General features: G+C 37.3%; 1 protein-coding gene and 1 non-coding gene across 9 annotated transcripts in view; one reads left to right on the top strand and one right to left on the bottom strand.

Annotated features, from left to right (window-relative positions):
* Positions 1–23706, bottom strand: part of sycp2 (synaptonemal complex protein 2) — a 41929-nt gene that overhangs the window by 10924 nt on the left and 7299 nt on the right. For 3 of the 8 annotated variants that reach the window (XR_008387878.1, XM_053643003.1, XM_053643004.1), the window contains exons 4-36: positions 22792–22920; positions 21821–21925; positions 21689–21713; positions 21492–21577; positions 21209–21303; positions 21084–21118; positions 19954–20096; positions 17683–17735; positions 17547–17592; positions 14892–14996; positions 14687–14750; positions 14344–14492; positions 14017–14091; positions 11183–11299; positions 10328–10433; positions 10030–10181; positions 9853–9927; positions 9574–9640; positions 9404–9455; positions 9062–9156; positions 8653–8912; positions 8221–8315; positions 8082–8121; positions 7861–7937; positions 7689–7731; positions 7542–7585; positions 7368–7416; positions 2763–2925; positions 1689–1753; positions 1387–1551; positions 1014–1293; positions 814–875; positions 103–681 (exon numbers count right to left, since the gene is read on the bottom strand). Coding sequence is in view for 7 of the 8 variants with exons in the window: in XM_053643003.1 (XP_053498978.1) it covers positions 103–681; positions 814–875; positions 1014–1293; positions 1387–1551; positions 1689–1753; positions 2763–2925; positions 7368–7416; positions 7542–7585; positions 7689–7731; positions 7861–7937; positions 8082–8121; positions 8221–8315; positions 8653–8912; positions 9062–9156; positions 9404–9455; positions 9574–9640; positions 9853–9927; positions 10030–10181; positions 10328–10433; positions 11183–11299; positions 14017–14091; positions 14344–14492; positions 14687–14750; positions 14892–14996; positions 17547–17592; positions 17683–17735; positions 19954–20096; positions 21084–21118; positions 21209–21303; positions 21492–21577; positions 21689–21713; positions 21821–21925; positions 22792–22920 (3696 nt within the window). In the remaining variant the exon portion in view is untranslated. The remainder of the gene's footprint in view (positions 1–102; positions 682–813; positions 876–1013; positions 1294–1386; positions 1552–1688; positions 1754–2762; positions 2926–7367; positions 7417–7541; positions 7586–7688; positions 7732–7860; positions 7938–8081; positions 8122–8220; positions 8316–8652; positions 8913–9061; positions 9157–9403; positions 9456–9573; positions 9641–9852; positions 9928–10029; positions 10182–10327; positions 10434–11182; positions 11300–14016; positions 14092–14343; positions 14493–14686; positions 14751–14891; positions 14997–17546; positions 17593–17682; positions 17736–19953; positions 20097–21083; positions 21119–21208; positions 21304–21491; positions 21578–21688; positions 21714–21820; positions 21926–22791; positions 22921–23706) is intronic. The other 5 variants (XM_053643009.1, XM_053643006.1, XM_053643007.1 and 2 more) reach the window with 5 other exon arrangements.
* LOC128619940 (small nucleolar RNA U3) lies at positions 5310–5528 on the top strand. The gene has a single exon (XR_008388038.1). It is a non-coding gene; the product is annotated as a small nucleolar RNA U3 (small nucleolar RNA).

Below are 23706 nucleotides of genomic sequence, written 5' to 3'. Positions count from 1 at the left end.
TGTCAGTTAAGTAAACGATGCTTTAACTATAAATTCATGTTGGTGGATTTTCATTATTGACATTCTCGATTTTGGTGCAGTCCTAGTTCTTGGCAGACATACCTCTTGAGCCACAGGGGTTACAAAAGGGTGAGGAAGACGTGTGGCACTATCCCGTCCTCCTGAAGTCTTATAGAAGGAGGATGCTTGGATCCCTCTCAGATGGCTAGGCAACTCCAGGGGAGGAGAGATGGCACCAACAGGAGAGATGCACAGTGGTTTGAGGGGTGTCAGAGGAGATCTGGATAAGAATGCATTTTCCTCTGCAGCTAAAGGAAATAACTCACATATCTTAAACATCAAACAGCAGCTAACATTTTTAATGATATAAAGTAAATAAGTAGCCAATTTCTTACTTCTTATCTTCTCAATGGAGAATGGCGAAATGCCGAAAGAGGTGTATTTGGAGGCCCAAGATTCTTTTGTTGATGCTGGAGAAAGCAAATTCTTCCTGTTTTTTGACTGTTCAGAACCCAATACTTCGCTGACCTCTCTGTCCTCCATAAACTTGCTGCCTGTCACTGAATGTGTTGTGTTTTTTCCTGGTTGTTCGTTCTCTTTCTTAGCTTTCTTAGTTATGCCATTTACCTTTCCTTCTTGCCCCGTGGCTTGGACTGAAGAAGTATGAAGCACCTGAGACTTCTGTGGTTGTTTAACCATTACAGTCCATTACGCGAGAGTTGAACAAATGAGTTTTTAAAAAAATCTTCAAGTGAAGACAACATAAAAAAACATTTAATGTTCAGATTTTTATATAAAGGCAAAAGTCTGTACCTTAGACATAGGACCCACTGGTGCAAGAGCAGATCTCAGCGTGGCTGTACTCTTCTCTGCCGCTAATGCCAGATACACATATAAATACATTTAACATTACCAAAAAGACTGGTATTGTATGGGGACATACAATACAAATGGGGTATTGTATGGCTTGTATGGGGACAGCTTTTACAGCAGGAAAAAAAAACATATCTTACATTGAATTATGTTAGAGCGGAGAGAAGGACAGAAAGGAGCAATTTTAGGGGCCAAAACATTTTCCTGTCCTTTGGTGGACTCCAGAACAGCAGCAATCATCTTCTTTTGCTTTGAGTTTTCATGATTAGATAATTCTTTTTCCTGTTTCTCCTTCACAGCCTTATGGACTGTCTTTGACCTGAGTTGACAGGTTTTTTTGACAGGTGGTTTGACTACAGCAGCCCTGTTCTGAACTGAAGCTGTAATCTGAGGCTGTTCTGGCTTTTTGATGATAAACATCTGTTTAATGAGAAATTAGTTAAATGTGTCACTGAGTAGCAAACACACAAAGGATTACGGTTCAGATTATTTATAGATGCGACAGAATCCTGCCTTTGCTGGAGGTGGTTCATTGGTTTCTGATTCACTCCCAGAGTCAGACAACTCTCTGTAGGATTTGGTCAGAACTGAGGTTCTTTGGGGCCTGTCTGTGGGTTTTCTGCTTGCAACATCCTTGCTTTTCTTATGCTTTTCTTCTACCACCTTCTTCTGCCTTTTCTGAAATGTAGTTAAACCCAGCATAGTCCCGCACAAAAAGACATGTCAATGAAAGAAACATACCATTAATTAGACAATGTTAAAGAACATTTAAAAATCATGACATCGTTCTACTTCAGTAGTATATATTCACTTACCCTCTTTGGTTTAGGCAATGCTTTTGCAGCCTTTGGTGAGGGAATGTGTATGTTTGGAGTTTCAACTAAAAGAGAGTAAGAATTTTATTGAAAGCATCTTTTCCCCATTCATAAGACAAGGCAATACTGAGGAAACAATGAGTATTATACCAAAGAAAAAAAGCAAACATAGGGCCTCATTTATAAATCTTTTAGTAAAGTTGGATATACATGTTTCTGTAGGCCAAACCAAAAATTCTCCCAAGATTTACACGTGACTTAATGACTTAAGAGTGCAACCTAAGGGCGGGGTGTGCTAAATCTTCCAGTAATGCAGATAAGCCACTGCAAGCATGTCGGCTACCACAGACACACACGAACCTGTTCTCCTTTTATGGGGTGTCATTTCTTTTGTCCTAATTGGGTATCTATGGGGTTTTTTGTCTTAACGAAGAGATTTCTGATGGATCACTTTTTTTTAAAGTCTTTAATATGCTATGTTCTTTAATATGCTAGTCTTTAATATGCAAAATGTTCATTTTGTTCACATGATGAACAAATGAACAATTTAAAATTATAATCAATATATAGAAAATTGCAGTAAGATATGCCAATTATACAATTTGAAGCCTCAGTCAAGGTTTACATTAGTGAGTGACCTTATACACAAGTTTTCACAACCTCAGTTCCTCATAGGATACATAGGACTTTTACATAGGAGGATCACTCTCCTAGGATCACTCTCTTAGGATCCAACTAACTCGACTGTCATGAATACCACTTTTCTTGTGTAAATGCTCCTGATTTACAAATAAATCTGTTCATCTCCAGTTTGGTAAGTAATACCCGTTGTAGGAAACAGGATTTGTACTGAATTTGGAAAGGCAAAACATTTTGTTATGGAGGTAAGGTTGAGTGTCAAATAATCTTTAAATCATCATAAAAAAGACTCAATAACTCAAAGACGCAATAAATGATTAAGAAATTAAAATTAAGATTAAGGAATTCCTCTCCATTGTCAAAGAATTTGTACACTGTGTTTTAGTACTTTTCCCCAGAACAAACAAAAATAACATAGCTGTGCAAAAGGCATACATGTGAGGTTCGCAGGAGAATGAGTGGGCTTAACTGGCTGTCTCGTGTAGTCTGCTACTTTAGGCTTAGGTCTCCTGTTGGTTGATTTTGTCCAGCTAATTTCAGTCAAATTGTCAGTATCAGTGTCACTGAACAGATGCTTCTTCACATTACGACCAGGAGGCTACACATACACACACAACAAATATATACAAAAAGCACAAACATACATTTGAAGTACGGCTGCACTATATGGACAAAAAACAAAACAAAACCCAATACACAGTTCCCTCTGAAAGCATTGGAACGACAAGGCCACATATTTTGTTTCTGCTATACATTGAAGACATTTGGGTTTTGAGGTCAAAAGATGAATCTGAGATAATGGATCACTCAGACACCCACATTGGTGGATGGCACGGTATACGCTGTATACACTTTTGCACAGTACTGTATATATATATATCCATCCATTCATCTTCTATATTGCTTATCCTTCCTTCAGGGTCACCTTCCTTCCTCCTGGAGCCTATCCCAAGGAGCATCGGGCACAAGGCGGGGTACACCCTGGACAGGGTGCCAATCCATCGCAGGGCACACTCACATACTCATACCCACACTCACACACCCATTCATACACTACGGACATTTTGGACATGCCAATCAGCTTACCACGTGCTAACCACTAAGCCACCGTGCGCCCCTATATATGTATACACACACACATACACAGGACTGCGCAAAAGTTTTAGACACCCTATTTTTTTTTAGTACAAACCTTGTTATAGATTTTTATTTTATGACTTCTACATTATCGAGTATGTACAATTTGAGATTCCCAAACATTAGTTTTCTAGCACAAAATGAAATGTTATAGAAAAAAGTTTGTATGTCATTAAAGAAACCAGCATATTACATAAGAGACACTTTTCAGACAAAAAAAACACAATGAAGGCTGCTGGGTTTTGCTGCAAAAATAAGAAGCAAGTGAGACAGCCAATGTCTCCAGAGAAACTGTGGCTGATTCTGTAAGATACTCAATAAAACTTAAAGCTCATTTCCTTATAAAACACACAAATTGTACCGGAGACTACTATTTTCATTTTTTTGTCACACCAAATATAGACTTTGTTTCATTTACTACTGTTTACTGTTTTTTTTTTTTTTATATATAGAAACATTTAATTTCATTATCTTGAAGCCATTTCTTTGCACGTGCCTAAAATACAGTACTAATATATATATATATATATATATATATATATATATATATATATATATATAGTACTGTGTATTTTAGGCACATACAAAGAAATGTCTTCAAAATAATGAAATTAAATATATACATGCACACATACAGATGCATCTCAAAAAATTTGAATATCGTGGAAAAGTTCATTTTTTTCTGCAATTCAATTCAAAAAGTGGAACTTTCATATATCTTTCACATTTTCTGTAAGCGAGTATGAACATGTTCATTGTTGAGAAAAAGCAGCTCAGCACAGTAAATAAGAGCAGGCTGGTATTAGAAAACATTTTTATTAATTTAAGTAAGCATTAGATTAAGGCAAGACACTACATGTGAATAGGGTCTCTTTTTTTTTAATAATAGATATAACAATATATTAACTATAAAAACAGAATACCTAAAAAGGTTAACTAAATAGAAACTTAAATTTATAAAGAATGAACTGTCATGCTACCTAGCTTGTTAGCTTGAGACCCTCAAAGTTGTCTATATCAGTGGTTCCCAAACTTTTCCAGGGCAAGGTCCCCCAAATGGCATTAACATTTGACCGAGGCCCCCCTTTTGCAAGATGTCTTTAAAACACATTAAAAATACAGACTTCTGAATATATTCCCCCTTTTTTATTATTAATAATTACATCTCACATCTTTACATTACATTAGGAATTGACTGTGTGTGTGTGCGTGTGTGTGGTTGTCTGAGAGTGACAATTTATTTTTCACACCAAATTGCTGAGGACCCCCGGGCGCCCCCTGGCGGCCTACACTTTGAAAACCACTGGTCTATATAACTCGAAATATACAGTTTAAAGCCATTCTCCTTCTTACTAGAGGGAATGACAGATGCCAACCTCGTAATGCGACTGACATCGTTCACAATAACCCGTGGGAGCGCTTGCAAGCAGTGAGTGTAAAAATCACTTCCGGCTTCCATTTGTGCTAGCCACTGAGACTGAAAGCGGAAGCGACCGTACATTTACAACATGCTGAGGAGTCGACGTCATTACATTGCCACTAACCAGTGAGACCGGATATGTGCGGAGCGACACATGTAGCCCCGCCAGAAGTGCAGCCCCGCGCCGTTCTACAGACCGAACCCAAAACCTTGTAGGCGCAAAACATGATGGGAATGTTCACTCATTCGTTATAAAAATCTATTTTCCGTTTTGATTCGAAATTAATTCACGTCATCTTTGTTTTTTATATAGTCTGTGTGGACAGCTGTTCATTTCCACATGTTATGTGTAGAATGTAAAATCTGTCATCTTCAGTATGTGTGTGTTATTTGAAGTGCTCGATTGACCGAAGGTTAGAGAATTTAAGACTATACTTTCAGGGATCATTTCTATAGTTTATAACTAGGAAATGTGATTTGAAAGCGATACGTCTCTCTAATCACGATGACGAATTGTGATGTGCTCTTCTGAGCGTGAATCGGGTTTGAGCTGATGATTTTTTTTTTTTTATGTGCTGAAACCATTGATGAACGTTCTTTATTTCTTCTGAAGTATAAGAGGAAGAGAACATGATCAGAGTGATTGTTGTTACATTGTTAAAAACAGAGCTGTGTTTGTTTGGGTGATATAATCTTCGGGGGTTAAATTGAAATCTCATTAGGTGTGTTCCCTGATATTAGTTTAATGAAAGAATTGAATGTGAAATGTATATAAATAAATTGGGGGAACTGTGTAATTTATAGTTGAAATCGGTAATTCCGGAAACTACGGCCCTGGGAAGCTCGGATCATTTTACTCTTTGAATCTCATTCAGCAAAATGAACGAATCTTTTTCGAGTCATTTCGTTCATTTCAGAATGTAATCAAAATGTTACATGTTAAATTCTCCAACACATCCAGTACTCAAGCAAACGTTGATCACATCTGGAATAAAAAAATATACTATAGGCGAATGCAGCCTAGGCCAAATTATGAGAAACAGGAATGATTCATTAATTGCTTAGAATTAGGTCTTCAGGCTATGCAGTGTGTTAATTCAGCTCACCTCCCGATCCGAGCTGTTCATTCTTTAGTCAGGTCTGTTCCTCAGAAACAGAAATGATTAGTTCACATCTCAAGGCTTTCGGTTCAAGTCATTCATTCATCACGTGACCGCCCTATAGGCTGAATGCAGTGGAGCTGTGATGTGATGTGATGAACGAACGACTCGAAGACGTGAACTAATCATTTCTGTTTCCAGTACTGCATGTTGCATTGCTTATGCGGCGAACGACTGGAACCCGAAGACTCGAGACGTGAAGTAATTAGTTCTGTTTCCTGTACAGAACCTATAGGCATGTTGCAGCGCATGCGCGTTTAACAATGAACGAATCACTCTCTAAGACAACTCGTTGTTCCCGAGTCATATTAAAGATTTGTTCATGAACGACACATCACTACTCCACTGCTACTAAACCGCTGCTGTGCCAGGGAGCTCTAATACACGTTACTCTGCTATCTACTGGTCATTTATGATTTGGCAACATTGATCCATACCGTTCAACCTGTGTTTTTAGACCACAGACATTTTTAAAATATGAAAAGGAAAGTTTTATTCTCTGAAATTCTATTTAGATTTTGTTCGCATTGCAGGTGGACGTTATAGTTGCAGTTCAGTTTTCGTTCATTTGGAAACTCACATTTGGATACATAACCCTCTTGTAGGAAATCCTCTCAGGACTTCGCTGTTTTCAGTGACTGAAATACATGCAGCGGATGCCGTATATGGATCGCAAGTGCCCAAAACGTGCAGTTTGTTCAAATACCTTTGTTTTTCTTCTTTTGAGAGGTGATCAAAATATTCGTGGCTTGAAACAGATGGGAAATTGACAGGCCTGTCCTGCAGTTCCATGGGATGTCCAGTGTTGGCTGCCATCGTGGAACGATGTTTTGCCCTCCAAGATAAGTAAGAGTAGTAGCTACTGTTATCTCTACATTTAGGCAAGATGGTGTTCTTTCCTTTGGTACCATCTAGTTCTCTCCCTAGGGGACCACCTCCTGCATTGGTTGTCATTCAACTTGCCCCTTGTTAAAGCTGTTTTACAAAGTGTCTTCTGTGTGAATTGGGTATGGTGCAATAAATGTTGTAAGTGTACCCCCAGTCCCTCAGTCTCTTCATTACCCGCAACAATCCAGCTATCCATAATCTATCTCTAGCTCATGTTACTAACTCTGCACTATTCCCCTAGGCCAGAGCCCAAACTTAGCAGGGTTCCAAGTTGTGTACACAACTTGATTTATATGTCAGGAAATGAAAGCTGAAATTCTGATCCATTATCTCATGTTCATCTTTTGATCTCAAACCAAAATGTCTTCAGTGTATAGCAAAAACAAAAAAATTGGCCTTGCCATTCTTGATATATGGGCTTAATAATTCTCTGACCTTCATAGGAGGACACTTCTTAGAGATGCTAGAAAGAATCAGGGAACTGCTGAATACATTGTAGGAAGATGAAAACAAATTAATCAATCGTGTAATTGTGAATATTAAATCACATTCACCTTTGTGAACTATGTTCACAACAAAACTTGATTAAGACACCAGAGGGTTCATTACCTGCTTTCCATTGCAGACGTTTCAGTAGACCTCCTATTTATTTTCTAGGAAGCAACAGACTGAATCAGGACTACATGAACAACATAAAACAATCCTGCGGAATATATTACACAATATATATGTAACTAAAAGGAACAAGGATTTTACCTCACTGAGCTGTGACACATCCACACTGAATGCATAAACATCCCTAGCAAAAACACCAATCACACCAATCAGTTGACAACACAAAAATACCTATAGGTAACGAATCTTCTTAGTATTTAAAAATATGTAAAATTCCTATCCAATTTCCCAAGATCTCATTTTAAATCAGTACTTGATCTGATTTGATGGCTTCTTAGATTGATATGAAGATGACTTCAGAAGTCCAGGTGTATTAGCAGAGATCTTGGCCTGGAACAAGACAAATAATTTACAGTAATAATTATGTAAAAAAATAAATAAAAATAAATAAATACAATGAAAGGAAAATGTACTACTTGTTTGGTCAATAGTTTAACCATCAAGATAAACCAGTACAATTTTGAGAAAACTTACAACTGAATCTGGACACCAACTCTTGTTGAAAATGTATCTACTGAAGAAAGCAGAAACAGATTAAATAGTTAATAGATGGCAAAAGTGAAAAAATAAATTAATGTGTCTATTTTCTCTGTTAGTTGGTGCAATGTTAGACCGGGGGACATGCTCCTGTGCTGCTGTACTACAGACGGTGCTTTTATAATGGCTATTTATCTGCTTCACCATGCTCTCAGCTGCTTTCTTTGTCTTCTAAAGAAAAAAAGGAAAAAAATATATAGTTCAATGTAGTTGTCTCAATTATTAAATCTCATTCATGCACACACAAAAAACCCCTTGACATTCTGGAGGTGTGCGCGCACGCGCGCGTGTGTGTGCGCACGCATACACACAGGGTAATTATCATATTTAAAAACAGCAGTAACTTTAGCACAATTACATTACTATACATAATCATACTACCCACATACAGTATATAAAAACTGTTAAATTTTAATGAATAAATATTCACAAGCAAAATTAGGCCTATTTTTTGTTGAGTTCAATTTTTTTTTTAAAAAAAAACCACAAAATACTGTAAGGTTCTCACCATATTGTTGGTCATGTCAGCCCTGTTGCCCTTAGCCCATCCACTCTGTTGAGTTGTACCAAGTTTAGTTTGGGTTGGTCTCTGTGGCTTTTTCACAAGTCCAGCCTCTTTTCCAGCAGCCCTAAGCTCTGCTTGGTTTTGCTCCTGCTGCTCACGCTCTCTCAGTACTTGCTCCAGTCTTTGAGTGAGCTGAGCATGAAGCTGTTTGTGGCTCAGTCCTCCAAAGCTGCTCTGGGCTGACAATGGGTGCTGTGGAGGCTCTGGAGAAGAAACAGATGCAGAGCAAGAAACGATGTGCTGTATGATTACTGAATGGTCTCTGACACTGTAACCCCACTAAGTATTGCAGATGCAACTAAACAAATGAGAATTAGAGCTAAGCTCTTCTGCCTCAAGACACTACAATCACCTGATTTGGACTGATGTGAAGGTTCACGTTGACATGGGAATAATGATCCGGGCACAGAAATTCTCTTTTGGTTAAAGCTGCTAGGACTTGGTAATCTGGTGTAAAACATGGAGTAAAACCTAAAATCAATATTCACATGTGGCACTGACAGAGAGCACTGAAATGTGAATGAAACACTGGAAATGTCTTACAACACTGAATGCACTTTGAAGAAAATTTGATTTCTCAACTCAAAAAGGCTAGTATAATTTAATAATACAAATTTAATAAGCATTGCATATACTGACCAATATTCCCATTATTTTGTGATTAGCGATATTTTGCAAATAAATAAACACTTACATAGAGGTTTCTTTCCACACAGCTGGCTGGGTGTCCAGTACTATACTGTTATCTTTCATAAAACATGCAAAAACAATTTTTATTAAAAAAAATTCTACAGGTGTTTCTACAGTTAGTACACATAACAAATCCTTCAAATCCTTAACAGTGAACAGACAGCATAACTATACCCAAAGGCTCTTCCTGGAGCTCTTGGTCAACTTGCACCATTTCCGCTACTTTCTCTACAGGAATGTTCTACAAAGACAAGAAGTCATGTTTAAAATGAGGGCTGAAAAATGATACAACCGATAGAAAGAGAGAAACAACAGGACAGTACTGTACTGAACATACAGCCAGGTTCAAAAGTATTTGGACATTGATAAAGTTATTGTTATTTTAGCTGTCTACCGCATTATATACGAGTTGAAATTCCAAATATTTATGCACCTGACTGTACTGTAACTTACCCGGTGGTATTTTTCCATCACTTGTTGACCTTCCCGGCTCTGTTGTATCTCTGGGCAATGTAGAGCTGGAACTGACTGTTTACACACACAGACACACATAGACTCAGACACACAACTCATAAGTATTAAAGAAGGCTGACCTTTTAGAGGGACTGCACATGGCTAATTACTACTGACCTGTTTTCTTGTGCTTTCCTTTTCCACACTAACTGACTGCACACTGTGAGATAATTTGGCAGTTAACAGCTCTTTCGATTCAAATGCTTTCCTCTTCTTTGAGGAGGCTACTATCTCTAGAGCTGGTTTCACCTTTGCCTTCCCTGGGGCAGCTATAGTGAAACACCATAGGAGAGAGAGCAAAAAAAAATTTTGTTTGCTGCAAATGGTTAAACTATGATGAGACATGAAAGAGAGAAATACTTTATGAATGCTGTATTTACACTAAAACAATATACAAATGTACAGTTTGGCTTACATGCAGGCAACACGCAACTGAACAGGCTTCTGCCAAGTTTACGTCCTGCACTTCCAGAGACATACATACATGACTCTGACACCTTACTCCTTAATGGGGTTATCATCTGTAATAGGTGAGTGAATATTATGAACATCTGAATGAAAACATTAGTCAATGAAATCAGTCAACCTAACAAGAACTCTGAAACTAAATTATTCAAATGACTTTTCCCACCTTCAATGTAATATAACAAACAACAAAATTAAACTGAAATACAAAAAAAGGGGGGTGGGGGGGGGGTGTTGCCCATCCTTTTATAACAGAATTAACCGATCACATTTAAACATCTGTTCAAAGTAATTATCAGACACTTGTCATGTATTAAGTGATTCTGATTAACTTCTGATTAACCCCTTCCTTTCATCCAGCTGCTGAAGCTGTGATCAACAAAAAGCTTACAAAGTATGTACAGGATCTCATTATCCAAGTGTACTGACCAGGAGAGGGGTACAAATAAATTTCCAAAGCATTATCCTGCATTATGATGTATCCTGGTACACCGTGAAGGCCATCATCAACAAGTGGGGAAAACGAGGCCGCACAGTGACATTACCAAGAACAGGATGTTCCTCCAAAATAGACGGAAGGACAAGATGAAAAGTTAGCAGGTATCATACAGCTACATTAAAGAAGCTGCAGAAATCTGGCAAGTGCTGGGGACTTATTTATAAATGGCGAGCACACAGAAATATGGGTCTGGAATGTGCGTGCACAACCTCCCACACAGAAATCTGGATTTATAAAGAAGTACTTGGCAGGAATTATAAAATAATATACTAAAAAGAACAATCAGTACATATAAAATATTATTGCCTGCGGGCTGATGTGTTGGGCATCTCTCTCATGGCATCTCAGCGACTGACTCTTCACTGAAGAAGGTATGATTTTTCCCATGCGCTGAGAGGAGCCCTGACTCTCAGGAAAAAGAACCTGCTCACATAACATAAATCCAGAGTGGTTTACTGTAGTGTGGAAGGCGAACTATTACCAACTCAGGGTTCATACAGACAACATGTAGTTCAAATCAAGGACCTTCAAGGACCTTTTTAAGCACCAAAATTCGATTTTCAAGAACTTCACGAGACGTATTTCACTGTACCTTTTTGTACAATATAAATGGCAAAAATCTATTTAAACAAAAAGGTATGTACATATAAACAACACATGAGAGAAAATACTTAGACAAATAACAGCTGAAGATGAGTGACGTGAGAGTGAGTTACTTTTGGAGAAAGACCAAACGCATAACGTTATTAGAATGTTAGTATTACAATGTTATGATGCCCTACAATGTATATTTTAGGACAGAAGTGTCAAACTCAAATTCTGCCCAGGCCATATCAATGTTTTTGTGAGCCTCTGAAGGGCCATAAACTATGGCTATTAATTTTTTCGTAATGTATTATTATCTATTTTACAGATTAACACCAATGACCAGCTATGAAAGTACCACAGGACATTTCTATGAACAAGACGGAGTAACGGAAACTGGTCAACCGTAAACAGTATTAGGTGATAACATTTATTTATTATATGGTTTAATGATTTTTAATAAACATATGTGTGTTTTCCAAATATTGCACATATATTTGAAGGAGAACTTATATGGGCTTGTCTCTGCTAAGAAAAAAAAAAAGTCTTAATCCCTAATCTCTCTTGTCTTTGTGCGCCATCAACTTTTATTTTTTGTAGGTCTCTACACTGGGTGATACATTTTGGGATTTGAAGTTAATCACATCAAAGACTAACACCCTAATAATTTTTTTACCCGGGTCTCACCTGCATCAAACGCAGCAGATAGGTGTGGATTTTAATCTACGTTTCAACACTGAGAGATGCAAGAATGCACACTGTCCACTGTCCTGCACAAAACATGTGAGGTTGCTATGCTCCAGGTCTGCTGCCATTTCTAGATGTTATTGATCTAGTGTGAAAATACTGAGTAGTACCTAGTATATAGTAATATTTTAAATATTGCAAGGGCTGAACGAAATGAGACAGCAGGCCATATTGGGCTGGCGGGAGTTAAGTTTGACACCTGTTTTGGGACATCCGAATCACAGCATCACTTCCCAGCCTTCTCAGGCTAAACAACTCTGTGTCAACAGTTGTAGTCTGATGCACAATGACATTTTGACTGTAAGAACTGGAAACGCTAGATCGATCAGTCAGAAAAGGTTTGTGTTGGTTTGACCATGAGCGATGCTAGGCTACTGTTTGAGTTGCTATGTAGATTTCAGTTGGCTTAAAAGTTGCTATCAGAACAGACAGAAATAGCTTGTGCTGTATTTAAAGTTGCATGCAGGTAAAATGACGTAAAATTAGTAGAGACGCGCTGAAATTCGGCCACCGAAAATGTACGGCCGAAAATGGCAATTTCGGTTTTTGGCTGAAAGGGAAAAAAGACTGAAAATATATGCCATGCCGCTACACCCCACCCCTCAATGCTCAGATTTCACTATCGTTCCATTGAAACATTACTAGATCCGTGATTTAAAGAGCGTTACTTTGATGCGGAGAAAAAGCAATGTGCATGGGAAATGATACAGGCAGAGCTGGAGGTGATGAACGCGTCTGCTGAAGGATCGACGTGCAGCACACAGCAAAGTGTGCCAGAGAAACAGGTGCGTACAAGTGATGAGGTGCAAAGTCCCTCATGCTCTGACACTGCCCCAAGCACCAGCACAGAGAGGTAGACTATTCAGTGCAGCACCTCATGTTCTTGATGAGAACAGGAAGCGTCTCTCCTGCCAGAAAGATGAGCAACTTTTGTGCTTGAAGAGAAACCTGCCACTCTTGCTTCAACAGAACGCAGTCCAATTTGCTATGTGTATAACAATTACGTTAAAATTCATGTAGCCCTGCAAAACTTTGTTCTTGACTTGAGGCTACATCTGTTGTTTACAGTTTGAGGTTGGTTTTAGTTCTATTGCTGCTGTTTTGAACAAACAAAATTAATGTGGAAATATGTTTACAGAAACAGAATAGAGGCCTAGTTCATTACTTGACTGCTGTTTTGCATATCATAACAGATTTCTAGAACTTTACATTATTTGTATAATTGGACTTAAACATCTGTTAAATTTGATTCTTATAGAACTGAATGAAGAATAATATATTTTTAATATTATTGTTTTGGTGTGTTTCAATAAAAGTATGATAATTTTATTGGTTTGGAGTTTTTCAATTCAGATTCATTAAATTCATGAAATTAATTAAAAAGTCTAATATTAATACAATTATACAACAAACTATTTTAAAATGGGTTTTAAGAAAATTCATTTTCGGCCCAGAATTTTCCTTTCAGTGTGTCACTAAAAATTAGAATTCATATTCAAGCACTTTTGAACAAAAATGCTGATTTTCCAGGTAGTCCAAGTATTTAATTTCAAAACACTAAACTCACTTTTAAGCACTACAAGAACCTGTATGAACCCTGTCAACCATTACATAAGCTAACGCTTTAAGAACTTGAATGCTGGAAAAAATAATCGTATATAACAATAAATAAAAAATGAATGTCATAAAACAGCCATACTTTGTACCTTCTGGAATAATCACAATCTTTGTACACGTGACATGCTCAGCCAAATTATTATTTAAAGAAACCATTTTAGCACGTTCTACTTTTAGCCAGAATACCTCACCTGTGAACTTCCTTCATCCAGAATTATTTGAACAGTGGTTTTTACCACAGATGTGGTGGTCTTTCCAATAAACTTCTGAAACAAATTTAAAAACCTTCAGTTTTCAGTTCATTTTTACAGTGATACAATTATATAACGTCTGTGATATCAACAACTTTACAGTTAAATGCTGATGGTTTTCAATTACACAATTTATATTTTTATTTTCCTTTTGTATGAGTTATAACCAGCCTCCTAAAGTGTACACACTGCCCTAGTTCATCCATTGTTTGTACTCAAAAGCTCCAAATCAACTAGTAAGTATTAAAACATAAAGTCACAACTCACTTTATTCTTGGTTTCTCCATAGACGTTCTTGGTGGGCTTGAGGATGTCTAAGGAGGAACTGAAGTGGATAGTGAGTCTGGTGCCCTCAATACTGCTCAGGCACACTGGCTCAGTTAAAACCAGCTGCAGCACTTTTACACCTTTCTCCTCTGGGAATGATGAAAGATGGACACAGTATAATGAAGTATTTACTCTCTCTAATGGACATATCCATAGCCTTTAAGCATATCAGGTTCAAATTAACTATGAAAACAACTTCATTAAAATATGCACGGTCGAACTGAAATGTGTGTACTCAGAACATTAGACTGACTAGACTTACTTAATTTGTCATTTATTTTACCTTCCACTGTATAACTGTGGACTTCATTTTCTGTTATGCATAGAGTGTCCCATTGGCTCTCCTGCTTGGAAATAAGTGATGTGAAAAATAACATAACATAACTATACCATAAAAATCCAAAATCCCACAGTTAATGTTCCAGACGTAGAAATCAATGTGAAAATAAAAAAAGTACTAGAACAAGAAGAAATCCTAGACAAAATACCTTTGCATCATCATTAGCAAGACAGAAATAGAAGGAGATGCTCTTGCTTCCTAGATTAAAGTCAATCCAGAACTCATCAAGGTTCTCATCCACAGGCATGAGCAACTGTAAGAACAATACAAAGTTTTTAAAGCCTGGCTGGGAAATTTTTAGAACCATCATAGGTTTAAATATGAATCCAAGACACGTTCCTGCTGCTTTTTAAAAAAACAAAAACAAAACGTATTTCATTATAAAACTGTTTAAGACATGAAGCAGCTTTAAATTGGTCATAAAATAGAGAATACATTCAGATTATGTTTCTTCTGTGAAATCCCATGCACAGTCTACACTATATTTGCCCTCTGTATCACCTGACTACTACAGTCCATCACAGCACTGTATGCACGGAAAATGAAATGCATCAGATACATAAACATATAAAAGATAACTGACAAATGTTAATTTAAAAAGCCCCAAAAAACTGCCAAGTTAACTAGGGATGTCATAAAACATCAGTATTTAGATTACTGATTGGCATGTTATCTTTGAGACACTAATGGTTTAAAATTACATTTTAAATGGGTAATGTCACACTGAAGTCTATTAGACTACCATTTAATAGGGGGTGAGGGAGATATAACAGATCATGTAGATAGAATTCAGCTCCAACACTCCTCTGACATGTAATACGGCGCCATCTAGTGGGTATTTCTGAAAAAAGTACAAGTCTAGGCCTAAACTATAAATTTAAAGATGCACAGCAGCAAGTATTTATAATTAGGAAATTACCTATAAAAAATTATATCATCTAAAGTTAAAAGTTTTTTACTGCCAGAGTGGTGAAATGTCATTTTATACATCACATGACTAAGTGTACCCTGCATGAATTAAGGTTACTGGGTTCGACCCCCGAAACAAGGCCTGGGGTGGTGTCCACATGGCCATGACCCAGCACCTGTTAGAGGTATTATATCTCACACTTGGCTTGGGAATGTCTGGAGATCCCTCAGGAGTAACTGGAATATTTTTCTAGAGACAGAGAAATCTGGGTTGACCGACTCAGCCTGTTGCTACCACAATCCCCACCAGAAAAAGTGGAAGGAATATAAATGAATGAACGGATATGTGTCACATTTCTAAAATTAATGCATTATAAAGAATCTAGTTTCTCACTTTCAAAAAAAAATCTTTGAGTGCAATTTCCAAGAGGGAAAACTGGTATTTTCCAGCTTCCCACACCACTTGAATACAGCATTACTTAGTATTTATTAAATTGGTTTGGGTTTTGTTTTTTGTTTTGTTTTTTCAAAATTACATTCTATTTGTGTCCTTTTTTGATTTCCTCTGACCTTATACAATTCTAATTTTTACATATTTGCATTATGAGAATGTACACGTAATCAGCTACAATCTTTGACAAAAAAATCATAATGATTAATTGTTTTTTAATGAATTCTAAATCATGGAAAATGTGAAACAATGCATCTATAGTTTAAACCATGCTTTGTCTATAGCCAAATAACAGCCAATCCAAGAAATTTATCAGATGCAGAGAACATGGACGTGGCTTGTAACTCGTACGTTCACTTTCAGCGTTTATTCACAAGATTATTCAAGATTAAGAGGGAGCTACTTGCATTTAACTTGCGTATGTCCATGATTAAAAGAGAGGAAAGTGGAGAGTGGAGAGGAATATAACTTAAGCTAGGTCGTGGATATGATCACTTTTTTTGACGCCCCCCCAAACAAACAAAACAAAAAAACACTGCATGACATTTTATTATCTGCCGAAGAGATTCGTTTACGTGTTGCTCAACGACATGGGGCAAATGAGTGTGATGTAGGCGGCTCTCATTTTTTTGCAGTGCGCCTCCTAGTTTAGAAAGGACGTATTGTTTTCATTTTTTCCAAGTGGTTTGTGCAACTCTACCAAAATATCCACAAAATCCTCCACAAACTCTTGTATCTGATGATTTTGTTGTTGTTCCCGCTATTGTTATTTGTAGTGGTACACATGCAGAGCTTGATTTCTCCTTGTTCTTGAGGTGAGTTTTGGATTTGACATGGTCATGGTCAAATGTCTTTTCTTGTCTAGTCTATAGTATGTGCAGAAATGCTGTTGTCCCGATGCATTAAAAAATCATTTGGATTCTGGGTTAAAAAAAAAACAAAAAAAAACCCAGATTTTTACATTTTGAAGTCAAGACCGTGTTTCTTAGTTTTTTGGATGTTGTCTGGATACCTGACACTATGCCATCATTTATATAGATAGTTAACCCGTACTATATAGATAGTTAATATCTATACTTTAGATAGTACTATAGATACTATCTATAGTATACTGTAGTACTATACTATAGTATACTATAGTATACTATAGTATATACTATAGTATACTATAGTACTATAGATAGTTAATACGTACACAACGAAGTCAGGCTTTGTGCGACTAGAGGTCACTAAAAGGACAACTAATGTAAACATATCTGGATGGCACGATAACAAACTAGTCAAAATGTTAATGTAATATGTTTACAAATGTAATAATCTCCTGCAGACCTCCAAATTCTGAAACTTTCTGAGTATATATTTGAAATCTGTTTTTATGTTTTCACACTGGCCTTTGCAGATAAGATTTGGCACCCTTGCCTTAAAGGGTTAATGAATACTTACCACATGCTTATCCAAAAACACCTCCAGACAAGGATAGGAGTACACACTGTAAAAAGAAAAACATTCCAGCATTAATAAGTCCATCGGTATGATACGGTTAAGGAAAGAGAAGCGGAGACAGAGGTAATAAAGGTACCTTCGATCATCACCTTGCATTCCATTTACTAGATTTAGAAATTTTCTGCAATCCTGGGAAGAAAAGAGCACAATCTATTAGGGATGCGCTGATCCCACTTTTTCCATTTTAGAGTGCTTTCACACCTGTTTGTCCGGTTTCTGAGTCAGAATCATAGCGAAACTGATACATTTACAATTTGTTTTTTTTCTTTTCACTGAACATAATTAAACAAACCACAAAGCAAAAAACATTCGCTGAGGAGTGTTTAGGGTTGAAAACACATGTGCAAAACGCCTTCATGCTAGATCAGAAATGGGATGATGGGGGGGGGGAACAAACCTTTGCCAAGTGTGTGTAGAAATATTAAAACTCACCTGAGCTCAGAACACAGCAATACTCAATATATTACTGAAATGATTAGTTTAAAACATTTTGTGTGTTACCATTTATTTTCTCTTTTTGTTTGTCAGCCCAAATGTCCACAACACCACACACTTCTGCAGCCCTGGGCTCTGATCTTTGGCCAGTTTGCACTTCAGAGCTCATTTTAGATTACATCCAGACAAAAAAATGTCGTCCGCAACCCAAAACAGACACCATGTTCGGTTCACTTCCAGTATTTGGGTGGAGTTAGGATTGAATAATTTTCTCACTGCAATCAAACTGTACACTAAGTTTGTGTGGAACAGTATCAGGATTGTTATGCTCCAAGGAGCATCGGGCACAAGGCAGGGTACACCCTGGACAGGGTGCCAGTCCATCACAGGGCACAATCACATACACACTCACATACCCATTCATACACTACGGACACTTTAGACACGCCAATCAGCCTACCATGCATGTCTTTGGACTGGGGGAGGAAACTGGAGAAACCCCGGATCCAGGTCGGTGTGAGGCGAACGTGCTAACCACTAAGCCACCGTGCGCCCAAACCGTGTTAATCGGCTTATAATGCAGCTAGTTATCAGCGATTACAATTTTAAACGAGACATCATGCTTTTTCCTGGTTTACGGTTCAATTTAATGGAACTTTCGGTTGTCGCTTACGTTATAGAGGCTATAAACACTCATTCACTCACCGGCCTCTCCTATATTCGCTTGCTTGAAATTAATGAGGAAAGAAAAATATGCCATTAATTAATATAATCCTATAATTTACAGTATGTTAGACCTGAAACTACTGTCAAAGTCTGTCGGTACACTGGAGGCCAAAAGTTTACATAAAAACACAGGCTAAAGACATTCCACACATTCCATGTTAAAGTCAATTAGGGTGCCTAATTTGTTCACATTAGCGCTAAATTTCAAATGTAAAAGAGCCTTTAGAGCCAGTGGTGCTTTTGATACCCTGGGAAAATCCAAGCAAATCGAGTCAAAACTTCTGGGGGGGGAAAAAAAAAAGCTGTGGACCTCCAGAAGTCTGGTTCCTCCTTAGGAGCATACCATAACCATCTCTACAAACAATTGTATGCAAATATAAAAAATCTTGGGGGCCACACAGACATGAAAATTAACTCATTGGAATGAACAAACTCTGGTTAAAGGAAAGAAAGGAACTAGTGAAGAAGTTGGAGGCATCAGTTAGCAAATATGTAGCAAATATGTAGAGTCCTACATCACCATGGAGACTGTCACAACAAAGACTGCCGTGAAAGGAAGAAGCCCCTACTCCAAGAAGGGCATAAAAAAAGTCAGACTGAAGTTTGCAGGTGATCACCAGGATGAGGACCTAGCCTTTTGGAGGACATTGATCAGCACTATGTATGGAGGAAAAAAGAGTTGGACTTTTAATCTGAACATCATCATCCCAAATGTGAAATAAATAAAAGCTGAAATAACCCTATCACTCAGCTATTATTTTGAAATGACCCTTAATTGACACAATTAACACAGGAAATGTATGGTAACATAAATTGTGTGGAGTTGTGAAAACCACAGTTTGAATGACTTTAGCCTAGATGTATGTAAACTTTTGGCCTCAAATGTACAACCCTACTATCATAAGAGGGGTGTCTTTAGTTAGCCTTAAATTATTTATTTATTTATCTGGGTAAGTAATACATTTAAGAAGCAGATATCAGAATAAATTAGTACATCCACAGTTACTTAAACAAGTGTACTGGCTTGTAGATCATATTCAGTAGGAAGAGCTGACGAATGAACTTATGAATGAATCTGATCATTTTAGTTTTATGTCACTTGTTAGATCGGTATCTCCTTATCCATGTAAATGTTCTTTTTTTTTTTTAATTGAGTCAAAAACTTCATTAGCACATGATTACTCACAGTCTCAAACTCTGAGTCCTGAATCTTGGTGAATGCAGAGGCAACAAATTCCATGCTGAACCACTGATCAGCCAGTTCCCTCCGCTGGGCATGGGAAGTCATTCTACACAGAGCCTCCATCAAAGCCACCTGGAGATCATAATCTACACAGTACCAGACATGCACATTAAAATACGAGTTCATTTTTAATCACAGAAATGTACTTTTACGTCTCTGCATTCAGTGGTGTTCATTACTGAATGAGTGAACGAAGCTTTTGTGACTGCAAAAATGATTGAGAGCATGGAATCATTTGAAACCAAGCTCCATACTGACATCTGCTGGACAATAAACTTTTTACACCACTAGCATGTCAACTGAGTGTAAAAACAGGCTATTATGGAGAATATTTGCTTAATTTGTTTATATATTTCTGCAGATGACATTTTATAATAGAGACATTAAATAACTACCCGTGCCATCTCTGTTTGAACTGTAAATTAACTGTAAATAGCCGGGGCGGCTGTGGCTTAGTTGGTAGAGCGGGTTGTCCACTAATCGTAGGGTTGGCAGTTCGATTCCCAGCCCGCATGACTCCACGTGCTGAAGTGTCCTTGGGCAAGACACTCAACACCAAGTTGCTCCCGATGGCAAGTTAGCGCCTTGCATGGCAGCTCTGCTACCATTGGTGTGTATGGGTGAATGAGACACAGTGTAAAGCACTTTGGATTAAAGTGCCATTTACCAAATAATTCCTTGCTTATAGCACTGAAACAAATTTTATCTGACAAAAAAAAATTAGTTCAGGGTGTTTTTTCTAATTTTGTTTTTCATAGGTGAACAACCCCCCCCCCTCCCCCCTCCCCCTTTTGTGGGGTTTGGGTCCTGTTCAAATAAATACAGTATCTAAAAGTAAATACAAAATGACAAATACTAAAAGCTGAAAATATTAACGTCAAAACATCTTTAAAGTGGTATAATACTGCAAAACTATATCTATGGCAAAGCATTAAAAAATACCTCAAGCTTCCACAGTGCTTCAAATTGCACTCCCATTTCACTCCTAATTATGACAATTGGCTAACTAGAGGCGTCTAAAGCCATTACATCAATTTCTGGAATCCTCCAGACATTTATCAACAATCACTGACCTCCTCCTTTCAGGATTCGACTAGCCAAATCATTCCTGTAGGCAAAGAAATACATATTTATTCACACATGTCAAATGTGATTTTAGAATCAGACCATATTTAAATATGCTAAAACACTTCTGTACATGACACTTGATGCCTCTTGTGATGACAAGATCTTTTTCTCTTTCTTCAGTTCTAATGGGATCTGTCCTAAGATCATATTCAGTTTCCTCACCGCCTGTCATCAAGAAAATATATAAGTAAATATCCAATTTGTAAGCACTGACTGATTTTTTTTCTTAGACAAAGCAACAGGGTATAAAATCTGCAATATATTGCTGGTGACAAGCATTGAAGAGCTAGCACAATTTATAACTTGTACAATGTAGTATGCAATTTCCTAACATGATGAATTATATGACTTACCTCTTTTTGGATTAGAATGTTAACCTTGGGATCAGAGGCCAACTTGCCAATGTGATGGAGCAGGGATTCTGTTACTTGGTAAGTACCTTGCAAAAAAAAAAAAAAATTAAACAACATGAATCTTTTTAACATTTTAATGTAGGTTTTCTTTATGTATCATTATACATAAAGATCAACTGAAAAGGAAACAAACTTACCGTCTTTACAACTTTCATGAATGACCTAAACGAGCATACAAGAAATTGGGAAGGATAGTTATTCTGTCTACTTTAAGAACTGCTGTTAGGTCTGGAGTAATTCGTTTAGCAGGTAGCAGCACATTAACTCACCATCAATGCATCAAAGAAGTCTTCAGCTAAGTTTACAAGCAGCTCGTTCCTCGTCGGTCCAGCTTCAACCCATAACTTTCTGGCTTTCCCAAACCACTGTACCACGTGAACATACAGACTTTCAAGTCGTAATTAAACTGCATGATATAACAAAGGACTGCACAGGTTTTGATTAAATGGGAATCATTATGTTTTATCTTTGAACTGACATCACAATCCTCACTCATAATATTTCAACACACCAATTTGTTTGGGAACACTACCAACATTCATTATTACAGATACTTCTTACACTGCACCAGTACCATTGCTGTAATACACTGTGATAACTACACTTTCCTAACGAATGCAATTTAAATGACTGAAATGCTGGCATTCTTGTACTGAACAGCTTTATATCCTCATCCAAATAATTGCTATTTAGTATAAAACATTAATCATATTATGGTGTCACGAGTCCAGTGTGTCCTTTCAAAGGTAAGAGGATTTTAGAAAGCAGTATTAATGGCTGGTTAAAAAGTCATGTCAGGGTTTCTGTTCTGCTATTGTTAGCAAATCACAGGCCACTAGTGGGTGAAATACTAGTAAACTTGATACTTCATAAACACATTCTAGGTCAGAGAGAAACAATGACAGCCATGACTCCTCACCTCATTCTTTCATCAATTTCATTGTCAGTTTGTTTAGTAATTGGGAATTTGATAGGATTGTTAAAAATAACAAAAAACTTCTTTAGAATCATTCAGATTTTAGATTCAATACATAATATTAAATAATTGTCTGATTCATGTTAACTGCTTTCTGAACTTTTTACTCCTCTTTTCCCTTCCACAAGACTCAAGACTAGCATGCTTGAGGTGTGTGCATAAGTAAAGTCATTGACTGTCTATGGCCATTGGTCACATCAAGATAGACACTTTTTTTGAGCAGCCCAAATAAGACAGAAATAATACCATCATATGTGCACTTATCTTTCTCACAAGTCCTTGTGACACCATCAGTGATATACCGCCACCCCCTGGAAAGACCAGTGTGTTCCCCAATTTGTGAAAGATGGTAAATGCCACAGAAGCATTCTTCACATTCTGCTGGTCCAGTTCCTACAGAGATTAAGTACATGAAAAGTAATATTTTGCAATATTAGTAACATTTGGGTTTGAGATCAAAAGATGAATATGAGAAGAGAGTTTAGAATTTCAGCTTTTATTTCCTTGTTTTCATATGCAGATGTGTTAACAACAGAGAACATAGCACATATTGTATAAGACCACCCAATTTGTAGGCAAGCAAAAATATTGGAACATGTGATGGACAGGTGTTTTGTGTTACCAAGGTGTGTCCTGTTAGATTGATTGTTTAAGCAATAAATAGTTCTGAACATCTACTCTTGGTTTTAGCCTTCAGTTTCACATGTTGTTAAAAAGGCTAAACCAACATGAAGATCAGAGAGCTGTCTATGGGAGAAAAGCAAGCCATTTGGAAGCTGAGAAAAGAGGGAAAATCAATCAGAGGCATTGCACAAACATTGGGTTTAGTCAATACAACAATTTGGAATGTCCTGAAAAAGAAGAAACCACAGGTGTACTGAGCAACAGACAATGAATGGGTCAGGCAAGGAAAACAACAACAGCTGATGACAGAAACATTGTGAGAACAGTGAAGAAAAACCCAAAAACACCAGCCAGTGAGTTCACCAACAATCTCCACAGGGCAGGGGTGAAGGTATCACAATCCACCGTTCGAAGAAAACTTCAAGAGCAGAAATTTAGAGGCCATACCACAAGACACAAACCACTCAACAGCAATAAAAAATCTTAAACCCAGATTGGAATTTGCTAAGAAATACATAGATGAGCCACAAAAGTTCTGGAACCAAGATTACTCTC

The sequence above is a fragment of the Ictalurus furcatus genome, chromosome 15 (assembly GCF_023375685.1).
Source record: "Ictalurus furcatus strain D&B chromosome 15, Billie_1.0, whole genome shotgun sequence".
NCBI lineage: Eukaryota > Metazoa > Chordata > Actinopteri > Siluriformes > Ictaluridae > Ictalurus > Ictalurus furcatus.
The sequence above is the reverse complement of the archived record's forward strand: the minus strand, read 5'-3'. Positions and strand labels throughout refer to the sequence as shown.